Source organism: Cetorhinus maximus, chromosome 16 (genome assembly GCF_964194155.1).
Source record: "Cetorhinus maximus chromosome 16, sCetMax3.hap1.1, whole genome shotgun sequence".
Taxonomy (NCBI): Eukaryota; Metazoa; Chordata; class Chondrichthyes; order Lamniformes; family Cetorhinidae; genus Cetorhinus; species Cetorhinus maximus.
Genome location: NC_135894.1, coordinates 85,966,421 through 85,986,314, shown reverse-complemented (window position 1 = coordinate 85,986,314; position 19,894 = coordinate 85,966,421). Strand labels below are relative to the sequence as shown.

General features: G+C 43.5%; 2 protein-coding genes across 2 annotated transcripts in view; one reads left to right on the top strand and one right to left on the bottom strand.

Moving 5' to 3' along the window:
* hlcs (holocarboxylase synthetase (biotin-(proprionyl-CoA-carboxylase (ATP-hydrolysing)) ligase)) overlaps positions 1-10,217 on the top strand; it is a 190,773-nt gene extending 180,556 nt beyond the window's left edge. Inside the window, exon 11 of the mRNA XM_078560278.1 lies at positions 9,761-10,217. Coding sequence (XP_078416404.1) covers positions 9,761-9,911 — 151 coding nt within the window. The 3' untranslated portion in view covers positions 9,912-10,217. The remainder of the gene's footprint in view (positions 1-9,760) is intronic.
* Positions 9,975-19,894, bottom strand: part of LOC144691792 (single-minded homolog 2-like) — a 95,653-nt gene continuing 85,733 nt past the window's right edge. The window contains exons 10-11 of the mRNA XM_078560279.1: positions 11,091-11,499; positions 9,975-10,699 (exon numbers count right to left, since the gene is read on the bottom strand). Coding sequence (XP_078416405.1) covers positions 9,975-10,699; positions 11,091-11,499 — 1,134 coding nt within the window. The remainder of the gene's footprint in view (positions 10,700-11,090; positions 11,500-19,894) is intronic.

The window sequence follows — 19,894 nt, the reverse complement described above, 5'->3', positions numbered from 1 at the left end:
ACAGAAGAATGCTGATTGGTATGCTAAACAAAATGCTTGTTACACTGAGAAGGCTGCCAGAAAGCCTGCAAAGTCAAGGAGCATGAAGCATTCCAGCACATGGTTGGCGCAGAGCTTTGCACCTAGCCTTTTCAGCATGGAAGTGGTGGCCAAATCTGTTTGCACACTTGTGGACCCAACTATGATGGCTGGTGTTGCAGCTTCCATTGCAGCACTAGCGGCATCCACTCAATATCTGAGTGCTATAGTGGAAGTTCAGATGGAAGTCATGCAAGGTCAGCTAGCTGCCATTCAAGCTCAGACTGCTGTCTTCATGATTGTGGATAGCAGTGTTCAAAGGGGCTTTCAGAGTGTTACCAGTCCAGAAATCTGTTCTCCAACAGGTTACTAAGATTGCCAAGGCACTGCCTCAGGGAGTGGCAGTGGCTCTATGTTGCACAAACCTGTGCCGTTTGTCAGGATTGACAGTGTTCATCCTCCCACCACTGCCATTCTGCCAGTGCCCTTACTGTTGCCTGTCAACTGCCCAGCTCAGAAGGCTGCCATTCATACTGAGATGGAGTCTGAAGCAGGGCCCAGAGCTGCTTGAGGTCACCCTGTAAAGCAATCTGCAGTCTCCTACACTCAAAGTCAGCAGCTTTCTGTCAACCAGGCTGCAGCCTTTGGGATAGCACTGTGTAGGACCACTAGAACTGGAAAAGGCAGGTAGAAGACAGGCACTGTTCATTGGTTGATGCTTGTATGCAATATTGCATTATTTATTTTATTAATTTGGTTTGAAATGTTTATTTTGTGGTGGCTTTTATTTTGCATTGTGGTCAAGTGAACACTGTGATGGTCAGTGATGGTAGAATGTAAAGTGTATGACTGTTCGTGAATGAGGAATTGGGATTGCCTTTACTGGTATCATACTTTGTTGGGAATCTGGCCAGAAAATGGCTGCCTAGGTTGTCTCCTCCCTTCCTCCTCCTCCTTGTCTTCATGTTCCTCCTCCTCCTCATGTTCCTACTCCTCAGTTGCTCCCTTTCTAACTGGTGGCAAGGGTTGTCTCCTCATGATGGTGAAGTTGTGCAGCGTACAACAGACTGGAGAATGGGGAACTGAGGTTGCAATTACTGGTATCGATCAGTCAGATGAGTTCTTTATGAACAGCCAAGACAGAAAGGGGCTGTCTAGGTTGCCTCCTCCCTTCCTCTTCCTTCTACAAATGCTCCTCCTGAGCTGCTTGCTGCATTGCTGGTGACATGGATTGTTCCCTCATAGCAAAGTCCATGCAGGAGTCCACCACAAATCTTGACAGCCACTCTGCCAAATACTGGAGGGCTCCTCCAGCGTGGTCCAGGCAGTGGGAGCATTCTTTCACGTGCTACCTCTGCTTTATCAAATTTCATGTGGTGCGTGACTTTCATTGTATACATGCTGTGGACACGTGCCTGCTTTGGACTCTATTCATTGGCTGTGTTAACAGAGGATAGTCCTTTTGTCACCCAGTAATTACCTTCTAGTTTGCCATGGTGCCTGAAATGCAGATGGCACAGCAGGCTGCTACACAATTAAGACCTCATCACTGTAATTTACCTGAATGATTCTCTGCCCATGGTCATACACCAATTGGATAGTGGAATCCTTTTCAGTTCTGACATTGTTTTTTAAATTTTTTATTCATTTATGGGATGTGGGTGTCGCTGGCTAGGCCAACATTTATTGCCCATCCCTAATTGTTCTTAAGAAGGTGGTGGTAAGCTGCCTTCTTGAATCTCTGTAGTCCATGTGGTGTAGGTACACCCACAGTGCTGTTAGGGAGGGAGTTCCAGGATTTTGACCTAGCGACAGTGAAGGAACGGCGATATATTTCCAAGCCAGGATGGTGAGTGGCTTACTACTGCGGTGCAATCTCTATCCAACGAGATCCACCTTAAACCGAGGCAGACAACACACAAACAAATCCTGCAGACGATGTGAGGCCCCATTCGAATCACTGGCTCACATCTCCGGCAACTGTCCGTTCGTTAAAAACACTCGGATCAAAAGACATAACAAAATCCTGGACCGCTTGCAACAGTTTATCGCCAGGTACGGCTGGACATCTCACCTGGAACCGAGACTCTTCGGGAAGGACGGGTCCCTCTGGAAGCCAGACCTGGTCTTCGTCAAGGACAGAGAAGTAGCAGTTGTGGATATCACAGTGCGTTTCGAAGGCAACAACAAATCGTTGGAGAAAGCTTGGCCGATAAAGAACACAAGTACCAACATCTGAAGGACGAGATACTAGAACTGACAGGCGGCACGTCAGTGCAATTCTTCGGATTCGTCATGGGAGCAAGAGGGAAGTGGCTCGACTTGAATAACAGCCTCATGTGATTCCTGAAAATTCACAAATACAAATCCTTCGCCCAGCTTATTTCGAGACTGATGATCTCTCTGACCTTGGAACTTTTACAAATCTTTGGAGACCAGTAGTCAGAGAATCGTTTCACAGAGACCACTTGATGAGATGTCACAAGACCCAAGATGAAGGACGGAGAGGTGCCATGAGATGGGTATTGTATATCTCCAGATCGAGAAGTTTAACGCCTGATCCCCGGCGGGCGGGTAAGGTGGATAATTTGTACATATTGGTTAAATGAACATGTATAGTCTGGCATAACGGTTTTGGCTTTTACTTGTTTAGTTGTTTGGGAAGTGGTTGCACGATGTTAATTATAATTATGTTAACTATTACGGCTTTTTCCTGGGTTGATGTAAATAATTAATAAAAAGATCGCACTTTCAGATGATGTTATTCAGGGTAGGTCTTTGGACCACTAAACATATGATCGGCTACCTAGTTTCATCAGTACCTATGTGACGAACTTCCATGCTTACTCAAATACTGAAGATCAAGATCCCACTAGAGCTATCTGTACCTTGTCTGTCCTGCCTTCTACTCTTAATTAGCACATTCCCTTAGATAATATCACCAGCTTCAACACCTCTTTGTTCTTTTGTCTGTGACATCTTTTGGATATCTCCACCTATTACTGGCTGCTTGTCCCAACAACCCCCCGCCCCCCTGCCCCCCCCTCTCCCTAAACCAGCTTATATTTCACCCCGTTCCTATTTTTACTTAGTTCTGTTGAAGGGTCATGAGGACTCGAAACGTCAACTGTGCTCTCCTCTGCCGATGCTGCCAGACCTGCTGAGTTTTTCCAGGTATTTCTGTTTCTGTTTTTGTTTTGGATTTCCAGCATCTGCAGTTTTTTGCTTTTATCTTGGTGAGTGGCTTGGAGGGGAACTTTCAGGTGGTGATGTTCCCACGTGTCTGCTGCCCTTGTCCTTCTCGCTAGCGGTCGTGGGTTTGGAAAGTGCTGCCTAAGGTGTCTTGCTGAGTTCCTGCAGTGCATCTTGTGGATGGTATACACTGCTGCCACTGTTTGTCAGTGGTGGATGGGGTGAATGTTTGTGGAAGGATGCCAATCAAGTGGGCTGTTTTGTCCTGGATGGTGTCAAGTTTCTTGAGTGTTTTTGGAGCTCCACTCATTCAGGCAAGTGTAGAGTATTCCATCACACGCCTGACTTGTGCCTTGAAGAAGGTGGACAAGCTTTGGGGAGTCAGGAGATGAGTAGCTCGCCACGGGATTCCTAACCTCTGACTTGCTCTTGTAGCCACAGTATTTATATGGCTAGTCCAGTTCTCTTTCTGGTCAATGGTAACCGCCAGGATGTTGTTAGTGGTGGATTCAGTGATGGAAACGCCATTGAATGTCAAGGGGCGATGGTTGGATTCTCTCCTGTTGGAGATGGTCATTGCCTGGCACTTGTGTGGAGTGATTGCTACTTGCCACTTGTCAGTCCAAGCCTGACATATTGTCCGGATCTTGCTGCATTTGGACATGGACTACTTCAGTAACTGAGGAGTTGTGAATGGTGCTGAGTGTTGTGCAATCATCAGTGAACATCTCCACTTCTGACCTTATGATGGAAGAAAAGTTATTGATGAAGCAGCTGATGATGGTTGGGCCTAGGACACTTCCCTGAGGAGCTCCAGCAGTGATGTCCTGGAACTGAGATTATTGACCTCTAACAACCACAATCATCTTCCTTTGTGCTAGGTATGACTCCAACCAGCAGAGAGTTTTCCCCTGATTCTCACTGACTCCAGTTTTGCCAGGGCTTCTTGATGCCACACTCAGTCAAATGCTGCCTTGATGTCAAGGGCAGTCACCCTCACTTCACCTTGGGTGTTCAGCTGTTTTGTTCATGTTTGAACCAAGGCTGTAATGAGGTCAGGAGCTGAGTGACCCTTGCGGAACCCAAACTGAGCATCAGTGAGCCAAGCAAGTGCTGCTTGATAGCACTGTTAATAACCCCTTCCATTACTTTACTGATGATCAAGAGGAGACTGAGGAAGTGGTAATTGGCTGGGTTGGATTTGCCCTGCTTTTTCTGTACATGACATACCTGGGCAATTTTCCACATTTCTGGGTAGATGCCAGTGTTGTAGCTGTACTGGAACCGCTTGGCTAGGTGTGCAGCAAGTCCTGGAGCAAAAGTTTTCAGTACTATTACCAGAACATTGTCAGGGCCCGTAGGCTTTGCAGTACCCAGTGCCTTCAGCCATTTCTTGATATCACATGGAGTGAATCGAATTGGCTGAAAGCTGGTATCTGTGATGCTGGGCCTCCAGAGGAGGCCGAGATGGATAATCCACTCGGCACCTCTGGCTGAAAGTTGTTGCGAATGCTTCAGTCTTATTTTTTGCACTTACGTGCTGGGCTGCTCCATGATTGAGGAACAGGATGTTTGTGGAGCTTCTTCCTCCAGTGAGTTGTTTAATTGTCCGCCAGCACTCATGACTGGATGTGGCAGGACTGCAGAGCTTAGATCTGCTCCATTGATTGCGGAATCGCTTAGCTCTGTCTATCACTTGCTGATAATGCTGTTTGGCACGCAAGTAGTCCTGTGTTGTAGCTTCACCAGGTTGACCACTCATTTTTAGCTATACCTGGTGCTGCTCCTGTCATGCCCTCCTGCACTCTTCATTGAATCAGGGTTGATCCCCTCGCTTGGTGGTAATGGTAGAGTGGGGGATATGGCAGGCCATGAGTTACAGATTGTGATTGAGTACAATTCTGCTGCTGCTGATGGCCCACAGCACCTCATGGTTGCCCAGTTATGAGTTGCTAAATCTGTTTGAAATCTATCACATTTAGCACGATGGTAGTGCTACACATGATGGAGGTTATCCTCAGTTTGAAGACGAATTTTTCCCCACAAGGACTGTGCGGTGGTCACTCCTACTGATATTGTCATGAACAGATGCATCTGCAGCAGGCAGGTTGGTGAGGGTGAGGTCAAGTACGTTTTTCCTTCTAGTTGGTTCCCTCACCACCTGCCGCAGACCCAGTCTAGCAGCTATGTCCTTTAGGACTTCGTCAGCTCGGTTTGTGGTGTTGCTACCGAGCTACTCTTGGTGATGGACATTGAAGTCCCTCATCCAGAGTACATTCTACGCCCTTGCCACCCTCAGTGCTTCCTCCAAGTGGTTCTCAACATGAAGGAGCACTGATTCATCAGCTGAGGGAGGGCAGTAGGTGGTAATCAGCAGGTTTCCTTGTCCATCTTTGACATGATGCCATGAGACTTCATGGGAGCTGGAGTCGATGTTGAGAGCTCCTAGGGCAACTCCCTCTCGAGTATATACCACTGTGCCGCCACCTCTGCTGAGATGTTGATGGTGGTGTCTGGGAAATGATCTGTAACGTATGATTCCATGATTATGACTATGACTATGTCAGGCTGTTGCTTGACTAGTCTGTGAGACAGCTCTCCCAATTTTGGCACAAGCCCCTAGATGTTAGTAAAGAGGACCTTTCAGGGTCAACAAGGCTGGGTTTGCCGTTGTTGTTTCTGATGCCTCAGTCGATGCCGGGTGGTCCGTCCAGTTTCATTCCTTTTTATTGATTTTTTAGCGGTTTAATGCAACTGAGTGGCTTGCTAGGCCATTTAAGAGGGCATTTAAGAGTCAACCAAATTATTGCAGATCTGGAGTCACATGAAGGCCAGACCAGGTGAGGATGGCAGATTGTCTTCCCTAAAGGACATTAGTAAATCAGATGGGTTTTTACAACAATGGTTTCATGATCATCATTAGACTTTTAATTCCAGATGTTTATTGGATTCAAATTCCACCATCTGCCATGATGGGATTTGAACCCCAGTCCCTAGAGCATTACTCTGGTCTCTGGAATACCAGTCCAGTGGTAATACCGCTATGCCACCGCCTTCATGCAGTACCTGAAAAATGATGTATGCAGTTTATGATACCCTGCACCATGGGAAAGCCTGAAATCACAAGAAGCTGTGTGTTCACGTGCTTCTGTCTTGCAAGAGAGAATTAAATGTAATTACTTCACATTGAATAGAAAGCCTCAGGGACAATGGTGGACAGCACACTGTGAGATATGGTAAATATCTCCAGCTCCAGCCAGGAAGGGATCAAACGCATAAAAGCTCCTCACCATAATCACCTTCACAGCTGCTGGCAATGCAGTCTTTGCCCTGCTTTGTGGTTACAGATTTCCATCAGGACATCCTTACTGAAGTGCAGACTTCACACACACTGTTCCTCGCTGAAGTTCAGGGAGGAGAATTGCTTGCTGATACCCTGGGTGGATATGCTGAGAGCCCTTCCTCCACCTCTTCCCCCTTCATCTTCCAGCAGCTTGTCCTGCTCTCCATGGGCTCTGTTCATTCTCCCAGCCATGCTGTATTTTAGGAGGAAATCTTACCAGTTCACCCATGTCTGGGAGCAATTGGTTTGTGCAGAAGCCTTGAAGTCAGCAAAAAGCCCTTCAGCACCCACCACATCATTCCTGGTAGATGTTAAAAACTTGGAACAATTATAGAAAGTACTTGCAGTATTTGTAGAACTGAAGCAACAACCAGAAGGAATCAAGCAGCAACTAACCTGTAAGCATATGATGATCCCGTTAAATAGTGCTGGTGCGGAGTCCTTCCTGTTGCTGAATGCATGTTCAGCTTTGCGAGGTTAAGAAAAGGCATTGGCTGGAGATTTGGGGCAGAATTTTATAGCCCTGTCACGGCAGCGACTGGGCCGTAAAATGTGGGGAGCTGTTCAAAAGTCCATTGACTTTGACAGGACTGGAAAATCCTGTGGCGGGAGGGGCCATTGCACACTGATTGATGGAATATCTCCCTATACTGCAAGCTTCTGGGGGCTGCTCACTGCGCACACACTAATTCCCTCAACAATATTACATCAGGCATGATTCGCCCTGCAAGTATGTATGTACAGGATGGATACCATTTTGGAACTTGAAGGGCACTCAAAAAAAAGGGCATTAACAAACCTGATTTCTCACCCGAGAGTTAAATTATGAGGAGCGATTACAAAACTTGGGCTGTATTCCCTGGAATTTAGAGGATTAAGGGATGAGTAACTCAAAAGTTTTCAAGATATTAAGGGAACTGATAAGGTAGATAAAGCAAAGCTATTACCGCTGGTTTGTGGGCTAGGGGACACAGTCTAAAAATTAGAACAACGCTTTTTAGGAGTGAAGTTAAGAGACACTTCTATAAGCAAAGGGTGGGAGAAATTTGGAACTCTCTTCTACAAAGAGATGATGCTGGATCAATTATTTATTTAACATCTGTGATTGATAGATTTTTGTTTAGGCAAAGTTTCTAAGGGGTTAAAAAGAAAAGCGGGTATTTGAAATTAGGCCTCAGATCAGCCACAATCTCGCTGAATAGCAGAACAGGTTCGATGAGCTAAATGCTGTTTCTATGTGCCCACTGAATTTGTTCTCATTCTTCATGGCTTCTTCCCACTTCCACACACATGGCCTTATGTCCTAGCTATTAGGCCACATTTTGGCTAACGTGGATCATGGAATGGTAGGCTACGGGGCAAGATAGCAATGAATGGATACTGTATCTTGAATCAGATATGTCTTTCTAAGCACACTTTTAAAAGGAAATCATCAAGAGAGGATAGATACGTTCAATGACAGTAGATCTGGAAGCTATGGTCCCTTAGACCAATCAACTCTTACATACTGAACAGAGAAGCATGGTGACAGCAGAGAGAATTTTAAAAAATATACTAATTGATTACCCCACCGGTGTTGCACAATGGGTGTCAAGATTAAAGGATGACTTGAGGTGAAGCAGAGTTAGAGTCCAGGGGATTATTGGACCACAGCACACAGATATATTTCAGTCCCCATTTTAATGTCAAGCATTACATTCTGTCTTCTCCTGGCAGGAAGCTGTAATTCACATGTCTCCATTACGATTATGAAAATAGGAATTTGTAGTGGTAACCATTGCCAGATAATCATCTAAACTTCTATAGAGGTAGGGGTACAGCTATCATGTAATTTAAAAAAAAAATGTTTTCTTTCCGTCTCTCTTATCTCTCCCTATTTTAATCCAAGCTTTTTTCCCTCCCATTACTTCGCTATCTGTATCTGATTTGACTTGAATTAAATAGTCTAATTGACATGTCTTGTTCAGATTGCACCACTCATTAACAATTTTTCAATCTGATTAGTTAAGGAGATACATAGTTGTTTGACCTGGTTGCACAGATGATATGCTGTTTGGATGATGGGAATCTCCAGTGCAAACGCCCATAGAATTAAGGTCAATGTGTAATCTTAGGAACATCAAGTGTTCTCCGTTTGCCACTTAGAGTAAAATCCAGCCGAATATGTGCGTAGAACATTTTTAATGTATTATAGGTAGATATTAATAACTTAATTCTGCAAAATGAACAAAACTTAAGGGGTTCAGGTTCTTATTCCCACAAGAACAAAAATGTGCATTTAATATTTCTATATTATTTATAAAAAGTTCTGAGATGATTAACTAAATTCTTGAATTAACAGTTTGTGTGAATTGACATTAGTGAGGCAGAAATTTGACAGCTGTAATTAAGCTCTGCAGTAAGTAATAAAACTAACTTGATCGGTAGCAGCAGCAATGTCATTTAAACAGATGTTTCTGATGGGACCAAAACTTGGCCCCTTTTTTGTCATTCTCAATTGATTGGTGGAATTTACATAACATTTTAAGATTTTTTTTCTTGTCCTGTTCAAACTGAATAAATCCTCACCATTGATTTTTGAGTGACAATTGTGGTAAAGACATCTGTAATTTAGAGAGACAGCACATGTGCTACATGTTTTTTTAGGTTTGGTCTACTGGAGAGATCAATATAAAACTTCTGGTAAGGGGTTAGCAAGGGAGTAGTCTGCAGTTATGCGTTGATCATTCAGCACAGCAATTTCTGCAAGTGTTTCTCATACTTGTGCCCATATAAAACCGTTTTGTCTGATTTATGGTTGAGAAATAATTTAGCTTGACTTGGTTCTCACTGAGTTTCACAGAAGCAGCAGCTTCTTGTTTAAAAGGTCTCAGTTACAACACCAAGTAATGCATAGGCCACATTTGTAATTTGTGCAAACTGCAGAGCAATAAAGGACCTTGCTTTTGATAATTGCAATCATTTAATACATAGTATTATTCCTTCATGAATCTGAAATAAATCCTTACAATGCAGACAAGAACTAATTTTCTGTTTGGCATTGATATGTCCATTATATATAAGTCAATAAGATAATAGTTATTAATGGGGGAAAGCATATTGTCAATAATGCGAGTAAGGAGTAATGCAACATTCTGTGAATGGTTCCACATGCCCACATTTTGGATATTGCACAAGTGATAACATTTTGTGTTTTTGCCGTCTTAGGATGCAAAGACTTGGACTTGAAACTCCAGAGACAAAGAAACGCATCAGCAACTCAAGACAACGGAATAAGATTTTCAAGCTTTGGAGTGTGTTATACATGGTTTGCCAGTATAGCTGCAAATCTGGACTACTGTTGTACCTGGAATTGTAACAGAAGTTCTTGTTTAGTTACTTTGTACAAATGCGCCCTCTATCCGCATGAATAAATTCCTTGTCACCTCCCATTTGTTATTATGACAGATGTTCCTATGTAATGTGGAAGGACAGGCTCTTGGTGCATTTCTGGTGAAGAGTTCAATGCTGGACGTGGGTTTCTGTAGCCGAAAGAATTCTTCTCATCAGCAGCATATCCCCGATTTTCCATGATGTAACCTGTAACCGCGCAGGGTGATCTTTGAAAGGTATGCTTTGAAAAGAACTGGCCGTAACTTAAAGATCCGAGCTGGGTTTGTCCTGATGTCCCCATACCCAATGGTTCCTGCTGTTCATGTACCCTCCCTTCATTCAGTTTTGTAGTGGCCCTAACGTTATTCATGTTGTCCAGATTGGGTTTGTGATGGTTGCCATGTTCATACTGGAGCTCTTTCATACAAATCCTCCTGGTCTGTTCATATGGTGTTTGGGTTGGTAAAAGTTGTTGGCCTATCCTTGCCATTGACTTAGTTGCATCAGAGTCTGACTTAGCTAACAAAGAATTATTCAAAACCGGTGAAAAACACTTTCCATCATTGCATAATTTCTCCTGAGAATTATGTTTGAACAGTACCTTACACTCTTCCTTGATAACATGCTGCACAGGATGCAATACTTCTACTTTGTTTTGCTTTACAGGGTTAATGTAAAGTTCTTCCTTATATTTATTGTTTGGTCTCGATGATGCACAACTTGAGAAGGTGCCAGATGTTGCTCCTCCACACTGCCTGCTGTTAGGCAATGCACCTAAATGAAAAAGAAGGTAATAAGAAAGTGTTAAGCACAATGTATGGGAGTGCAATATGAGCACTAAATTGGCCGTCGCTGGCAATGCAGAGCCCGCGGGGGCCACGCCACGACGAGTAGGAGGAGCCACTGCGGTGAGCAATTAAAAAACAATGTTTTAAAAAACAATGAGCACTAAATTGGCGACTGCTGTATCTAATTAGCCTAGTTTGTTCAGTCAATGTCTAATTATTTTCAGCCTCCAATTAAGGTGCTAGGAAATCAATCAACTGAAGAATCCTATTAAGTATTCCAGTTAGTTTTGAAAAATACCACCAGTGGCTGATTTACTATCAAAACCCCCTTAAAGTATGCAATTTTAAGTAGCTCTCAGTGCAACATCACAACTTACATTGATAATTCTGTGCAGAGCAATACTGGGATTCACTGATGGGGTGATCCTGCAGACTCTTCGAGGGAGAACGACTTTGAATTGATGATGAACTTGTCAGGTGCCAGCAGCTGTCACTGGTTGCCTGAAATGCACCCACATAAAATCTTGCTGTTTCACAAGGTGATCTTTGACTCTGAGCTATTCTACTAGGGGTCATCTGTTTTTTGCTGGCGAGCACTTGGGCATCCAGTGGGAAGTGTCCATAGGTATAGGTGAAAGGATGCCCATGTGATGAGGCATAAAGAAGTTCATTGTTCTCCTGGTGAGAAGTGTTTTCCTGGGGTGATACAATGTTCAGCAAGGGGCTTCCTCCCCAGTTACTAGTATGGTCACAATCAGCTTTCTCGGTGTGGAATGAATTATATTGCTGGAAATGAGAAAGAGAGGAAAGGAAAGTCACTTATAATAGAGGAACTGCATGTCAAAAGAGGTAATTAATCTTATTTTACAATCTTTTCTCAAACTGTATGAAAAAATAGAAACGTTTACATTTTTGCAAATATATATATCATCCACATACCTGTTTGTAAGGAATTGATTTGATTTTCTAGAGACTACTTTTAAATAACTCTCAGGACATGAATTAATTTTTGAATGTTCTAATACCTACAGGAGTTGATTTCCGTCTTTCACTATTCCTGGTGAAATCATAGACTTGATTTCCAAAACGTTTATAACTTTGCAGCAAATACCAAACAGAAGTAAGCTTTCTCTGTGTGTGTGTACAAGAATCCAACAAACCATTGACAAAATCAGCTGCAAACCCAATCTAGAAAAAACTTTAGAACCAGCTTCTATGCCAATGAGATATGGAAGAGAACAGTGAAGGTGTCACGTAAGTTAGATGCCTTTTACCAGTGCTGTCTACATAGGATCCTAGGCATCGCATGGAGAGACTGAATCACCAATGAAGAAGTACTACAGTTCTGGTCAGAAGTGACTGCGGGACATCATGATGGAGAGATGACTGAGGCTGGCTGTACATGTATTTTGCCTCCCAGATGTATCCCCTGCCAAAGTTGCAGCAGAAGGGACACCACCAGATGGAAAAAGAAGACGGGGCCGGAAAAAGATGATGTGGCAAAATACATTTAAGTGGACCTCCAAGGCGGGACACCATCTGGGCTGGAGTGAAAAGGGTTGCAATGGACCGGGGCCAGTGGCGGAGTCTTGCTGCCCATTGTCCTGCATACGTCTATAATTCTAATTATTTTTACAGATTTTTGGATGACCCGTGTAGTCTTCATAAATTTCTAATAAATTTCTGTACCCTACCTGCCAAATGCCAGTGAATTAACCCTTTGCATCGCATCATTTAATCTGATCTTTATTACATTAAAAGGTCGGTAACCTGTTGTTATATCATTTAACGTTAATCACGTTGCCAATGGGAAAACTTTAACATTTCAGTTGAAGGATGTACAGTATTTATGACAGTTCAACTCTCAGCACATCCCAGCAGTAATCTGTTGGACTGCTGGTTTTGGCCTCATGCAAGAGTCGGCGTTTTAGAGAATTCCTAATGTTCATTTAATTTGTTTATTTTTTGTGTTTAAATTGATGTCAGCTTTGGTTCTGTCATGTTGTCCTGAGTAGGAAGGTTCAAGTCACATTTCACAGACTTGAGCAGATAATCTAGGCTGACATTTTTGGTGCAGAACTGAGAGAGAGCTCCACTGGTGGCATCATTTATTCCTTAACCAACACTAGTAAAACAGATTAGTTTGTTATTTATCTCTGTTGTTTGTGGGATCTGACTGGGCACAAATCAGTTTCTGTGTTTGTTCACCTTATAGCGGTTTAAATTGTTCCTACAGTTTTACAAATACTAAAGTTTTAAGTGTTTTTAAGACTTTTCCTTCCAGCCTCATTTTCTCTCTCACAATCCAGTATTTTCCTTTCCTTTTATTTCTCCTTCTGTATCTGATTTTAATTAATTCACCATATTTCCTTCTCCATTGTTCACTTTGTTTCTTTCCCCCCTACCCTTAAAATTGAATTAATTAACATTTGTCCCATCATTTAACCAGGTCCCAAATGTCCTCTTGATCTTGCTGCTCCGTTATTGATTCTTACTTGCAGCAATTTGCACCTGTCTATTTAGGTGCTGAAAGTGCTCTTTGAGATCCAAAATGGTGCCTACAGATATGTACCCTATTAGTTCCCCTTAATATCTCCAAAATTTTAATCAAATTGCCCCATAATCTTCCAGATTCCAGGGAATACAGCCCTACATTTTGTAATCCCCTCATAATTTAACTCTTGGAGCCCAGGGCTGAGAAATTGGGATTGTTCTCACCCATTTTCTGGGTGCCCTTAGAGTCGCAGAATGGTGTCCACAGTGTGTGCTGTGGGGTGTGGGGTGAATTGCATCAGACACCATATTGATGAGGGCTTCAGCACATGCGCAGTGAACAGCTGATGGAAGTATGCAGAACAGACAGATTATAATATCAATTAGCATGCATCTTGGAGTTCTAACCTCAAACAAACGTTTCCCTTAAAGTCGCACAACTGAACACACATTCTGCAGGAGGAAAGACGCCCACCAGTGCTATTTAAAACAATCATCAACTACTTATGTTAGTTGCTGCTTGATTTCTTCTGGCTGTTGCTACCATTCTAAAATTGTTTGGCGCTTTCGGTAGTTACTTAAAGTTGCTAAAATCTACAGGGAGTGGTGTGGCAGGTGCTGAAGGGGTTTTTGCTAACTTCAAAGCTTTTGTACAAACCTGTTGCTCCCAGACATGGTGCAGTAGTCAGTTTTCCTCTTGAATGAGGCATGATCTAGAGAGTTTTTTTTATTTGTATGTCTGGGGAAGCAGTTATAGTTCAATGTTGAGGTGAACAACCCAGTCAACAGCTTCAGCGGACGCAGTGTGATTGGTTGTAATGCCACCAGGAATGGACCTTTCAGGTTAGAAGTTCAGTTTGTGGGCGATGGCCTGACTTGAATGGCCACAGTCACAATTTCAGATGTTCCTCATGATCCACTTGTGGAACAAGTGCCCACATCTTCCCTGGCCCGTCCCCAAGTGGTTGAGGGTTGTCTAGATTTTCCGTGGGAGGTTGAAACTTGGGACTTCACCACTTGGCTCAGTTACCAGGTTGTGGTTGGTGATGTTTGCAGTCAGCCATGAGATGTGCCATTTGGAGGTGGGGGGGGTGCTTTTGTCAGCTTGTAGGGTTTGGAGCGTGTTCCATAAGGGCTATGGGATCAGATGGGTGTGTGGGGTTAGTCTGAGGTCCTGTGTCAATTATTAGCTGTCAGCCAGTGGTGCTTTTTAAGGAGGATGTCTTCCCTGCAGATATTTAGAGAATGAATAGAGGCCATGCAGAGCAGGATAAGCTGCTGCAAGAGAGAGGAGGAGGAGGGGTGAAGGGCTCTAAGAGGAGGCCATATTCTCCCAGCAAGTTTTCTGCCTGAACCTCAGTGAGGAACACTGACCCAAATTTTGCAGTTGTAATGACAACAAAAATGTCAGTGTTCACTCATTACTCCACTAAAGGTGATAGCAACAATATGAAGTTAAATGTGGAAATCCAGAATTTGCTGTCAGTATAATTCTATGCTTCTCCATGGGGGGCACTCTTGAAATCCCTTCAGACTGCAATCAATTAGAAATCACTGAACTGATGAGAAGTCGTCCTTTTATGCTATTAGTCTTCCTGTAAAACTCTTTAAAATTTGCACCTTATTGAATGAGATATAACTGGGTTTTTAGTAGCATACTAAGTCCATAATTACTACTGAAGAACCACTCTGGTCCCAAAAACTAATTTTATATTTAAGGAATGTCAAATTTGTTTATAATATTTCAGTTTCTACTTTAATCCTATGTGCATGCCCCAATTAATTATTTCACACACATTAAAAAGTGAAGGATAATCAGTGCATTTTATTTCCTGGTTTGTTGTCTATGAGAATTTCTTAATTTGATTTGTTGCTTACCCTGCTTGATGACGACATTGTTGCGAGATGCTAGAGATCCCTTTGACCTGGAGTTAGATTCAAGCTAACAGCAGGAAAGGGGAAACCCAAACCACAAAGATTGCTAGATCCTCTACGCTAGATCCTCATGACTTTACTATCATGAGGGAACAATCCATGCCACTAGCAATGCAGCAAGTAGCTGAGCAAGAGGAGCATGAGGAGGTGGAAAAGAAAGGGAGGAGGAAACCTAGATCGCCGCTTTCTGCCTGGTGTATTCATGAAGAACTTATCTGACTGCAATACCAGAAAATGCAGCCCTAAATCCCCATTCACCAACAGCCCCACACCTTATAATCTCTCTCTGTCAATGACTATCATAGCATCCGTAAGGGTCACAAATGCCTAAATAAAAGGCACAACAAAATAAACCAAACCAAATTTCTAAAATAAATCATGCTATATTACATACAAAAGGCAATTAATCACCTTCAGTGTCAGTCTTCTGTGATTTTTTTTGCCTGTCCTAGTGCTCCTACACAGAGTAGTTGCTGATTTCCAGCGGGGTAGACTCCGAGAAGTTGGCCTTGAGCAGTTCTGGACCTAGAATCTATGTCTACATCTCGGGATTTAAAAAAATTCTTTTGTGGGATGTGGGCATCACTGGCATAGCCAGCATTTGTTGCCCATCTCTAGTAGTAGGGGGTGATGCACAGAGAAGTATAGAAGAAAAACCAAGTCAGCCTGGAAGGCAGAGTGTATATAGTCAAGTTAAAGCACTAGGGAGCATGGCAAGGCTAGGTGGCATTTATTTTAATGCAAGGAGTTTTACGAGTAAGGCAGGTGAGTTGAGGGTGTTGATTAACACATCTGGAAATGATATCATTGCTATCACGGAGACATGGTTGAGGGAGGAGCAGGACTGGCAGCTCAATATTCCGGGGTATAGAATCTTCAGGCGAGGCGGGAGGGGAGGGGGGTGTAAAAGAGGAGATGGTGTTGCAATATTGATCAAGGAGTCAATTACTGCAATAAGGAGGGATGATATCTTAGAAAGTTCCTCAAATGAGGCTGTATGGGTAGAATTTTAAAAAAAGAGGGCAATCACACTGCTGGGAGTTTACTATAGACCCCCAAACAGTCAGGGAGAGATAGAAGGGCAGATATGTAGGCAAAGATCAGAGAGGTATAAAAATAATAGGATAATAATAGTAGGGGATTTCAACTTCCCCGATATTAACTGGGATAGACAAAGTGCGAAAGGCTTAGAGGGGGGCGGAATTCTTAAAATGTATCCAGGAGAGCTTTTTAAGCCATTACGTAGAAAGTCCTACAAGAGAGGGAGACGGTGCTGGACCTAGTTTTAGGGAACAAAGCCAGGCAGGTGGTAGAAGTGTCAGTGGGGGAGCATTTTGGTGATAGTGACCATAACTCAGTAAGATTTAAGGTAGTTATTGAAAAGGACAAAGATGGACTGGAAATAAAGGTTTTGAATAGGGGGAAGGCAGAATTTAATACGATAAGTCAAGATCTGGCCAAAGTGGACTGGGAGCAGCTACTTGTGGGAAAATCTACATCAGAACAGTAGGAGTCATTCAAAAAGGAAATAGTGAGAGTGCAGGGCCAACAGTTTCCTGTAAAGGTGGAGGGTGGGACCAACAAGTCCAGAGAACCCTGGATGTCGAGGAATGTATAGGGTTGGAAGTAGAGGTCAAAGGGAAACTTATGGTAGATACTGAGGGCTCAAAACAGCAGAAGCCCGAGAGAAATATAGAAAATGCAGGGGGTTACTGAAAAAAGAAATTAGGAGAGTGAAAAGGGGGCATGAAAAAATACTGGCGGGTAAAATAATGGAAAATACAAAGGTGTTTTATAAACATATTAGGGGCAAGAGGATAACCAGGGAAAGAGTACGGCCCATTAGGGACCAAAGTGGCAATCTGTGTATGAGCCAGAAGACATAGGTGAGTTTTTAAACAAATACTTTGCATCTGTATTCACTATAGAGAAGGATGATGTAGGTATAGAAATCAGGGAGGGGGACTGTGATATACTTGAACAAATTAGCATTGAGAGGGAGGAGGTATTAGCAGTTTTAGTGGGCTTAAAAGTGGATAAATCCCCAGGCCCAGGTGAGATGTTTCCCAGGCTGTTAAGGAAGGAGATTGGAGGGGCTCTAACATGAATTTTCAGATCCCCTCTGGCCATAGAAGAGGTGCCAGAGGACTGGAGGGCAGCTAATGTGGTTCCATTGTTCAAGAAGGGTGGTAGGGATACACCAGAGAATTATAGGCCAGTGAGTCTAACATCAGTGGTAGGGAAACTTTTGGAAAAAATTCTGAGGGCAGAATCTCTACTTGGAGAGGCAAGGATTAATCAAGGATAGTCAGCACAGCTCTGTTGGGGGAGAGCATGTCTAACAACTTTGATTGAACTTTTTGAGGAGGTGACTAAGTGTGTATATGAGGGTAGTGCAGTTGATGTAATCTACATGGACTTCAGTAAGGCTTTTGACAAGGCCTTGTATGGGAAACCAGTCAAGAAGGTAAGAGCCCGTGAGATCCAGGGCAATTTGGCAAATTGGATCCAAAATTGGCTTAGTGGCAGGAGGCAGAGTGTGCTGGAAGCCTGTGTCCAGTGGCGTACCGCAGAGTTCGGTGTTGGGTCACTTGCTGTTTGTAGTGTACATTAATGATCTAGAAGTGTGGCAAATGGAATTTAATCATGAAAAGTGAGCTGATGTATTTTGGGAGGACTAACAAGGCAAAGGAGTACATGATGAATGGTAGGACCCTTGGAAGTACAGAGGATCAGAGGAATCTTGCAGTGCATGTCCATAGATCCTTGAAGGCAGCAGAATGAGTAGATAAGGTGGTTAAGAGGCATATGGGATACTTGCCTTTATTAGTTGAGGCATTGAATACAAGAGAAGGGAGCTTATGATGGAACTGTATAAAATGTTAGTTATGCCACATCTGGAGTACTGTGTGCAGTTCTGGTTGCCACACTATAGGAAGGGTGTGATTGCACTAGAGACGGTGCAGAGGAGATTAACCAGGATGTTGCCTGGGCTGGAGCATTTCAGCTATGAAGAGAAACTAGATAGGCTGGGGTTGTTTTCCTTAGAGCAGAGAAGGCTGAGGGGGTACCTGACTGAGTTGTACAAAATTATGAGAGGTATAGATAGGAAGAAACTTTTCCCCTTATTGGATGGGTCAATAACCAGGGGATTAGATTTAAGGTAAGGGGCAGGAGGTTTAGAAGGGATTTGAGGAAAAAAAATTTCATCTAGAGGGTAGGGATATCTGGAACTCACTGCCTGAAAGGGTGGTAGAGGCAGGAACCCTCACAACATTTAAGAAGTATTTAGATGAACATTTGAAACGCCATAGCATACAAGGCTATAGGCCAAATGCTGGAAAATGGGATTAGAGTAGATACGGGCTTGATGACTAGCGCGGATGCAATGGGTTGAAGGGCCTCTTTCCATGCTGTAAAACTCTATGACTCTAATCACCCTTGAACTAAATAGCTTGCTCAGCTGTTTCAGAAGGCAGCTAAGAGTCAGCCACATTGTTGTGGATCTGGAGTCGCACGTAGGACAGAATTCCAGATAGCATATTTCCTTCCCTAAAGTATATTGGTGAACCAGATGGGTTTTTATGACAATCAATAATAGTTTCATGGCCATCATTACTGAGGCTAGCCTTCAATTCCCGTTCCTGTAAATTTAAATTCCAACAGCTGTCATGGTGGGATTTGAACCCATGTCCTCAGAGCATTAGACTGCCTCTGGATTACTGGTTCAGTGACACTAACACTACGCCATCATAATGTCCCCCTGCATTATTTGGCAGACAAGCAACAGCAAGGGAATTTGTGGAGTGGCAGTGTGGGGAGGACAAATGCTGACTTCCTGAATTGACCACCACTTCCATGCTGGAAAGGATGGGCTCCAAGCTCTGCGTAAAGCCCTGTGCCAGGTTAGAGCCAGACTCCTCCATGCTCTTTGACATTGACTGCAGGTTTTCTGGCAGGCTTCTCAAGCCACCAAGCATTCCATTGTGCATATCCATCAGAGTTCTTCTGTTGGCTGCCTCATGGAAGTGGCTATCTCAATCCTTTGCAGCGGAACTGGGTGTGGCCTCATCCACTGATGAGCTGGCACTTGCGCTATCCTTGCCACCTCTCCTGGTTGCAGACCACTTGTGCCCAGTGTCGCACCCTGTGCAGGTCCTGCCTCTCTGCTATTCTCTAAATTACACACCAGGCCTGCATTGGACCTGGGGACTGTGAATGTGAAATCAAGAGTCAATGCATCATCATCTTAACTATCTTCTTGATCTTCCTTTGCTGCCTGATCAGGTGACATTTACTGAGTATCTAAAAGGAGAAACACACAAAGGTAATGTTGTGTTGCGGGGGTGGTGGGGAGGGGGAGTAAGAGCTGTATGCTTACATGATTTATAGTTTGTAAATCAGAAAAGTGTGTGGAATGAGGGGAGGTAGAATGAAAGCAGGAGGGCTAGGTATGAGGATACCATCATTTTTGTTGGTTTTAAACTCGCCACAGGTCACAGCCTCAGCCAGGACAGGCACCGTCTCCTTCATGGGGTTAGGACATGCAGGCATGCCTGAACTTACTGTTGTCTCTGGTTGTGCATCACCTTGAACTGCAAGGAAGAAGGAAAGGTGTCAGTGAGTGTGGTGCAATCTTTTTAGGTCATGTGATTCTTACGATTGAATAACCGGCAGTGCATGTGTGCAAGCTGTGAGAAATGGATATGAGGCTTGCAACTGTGATAAATCTGTGATGGTGAGTTGAAACATA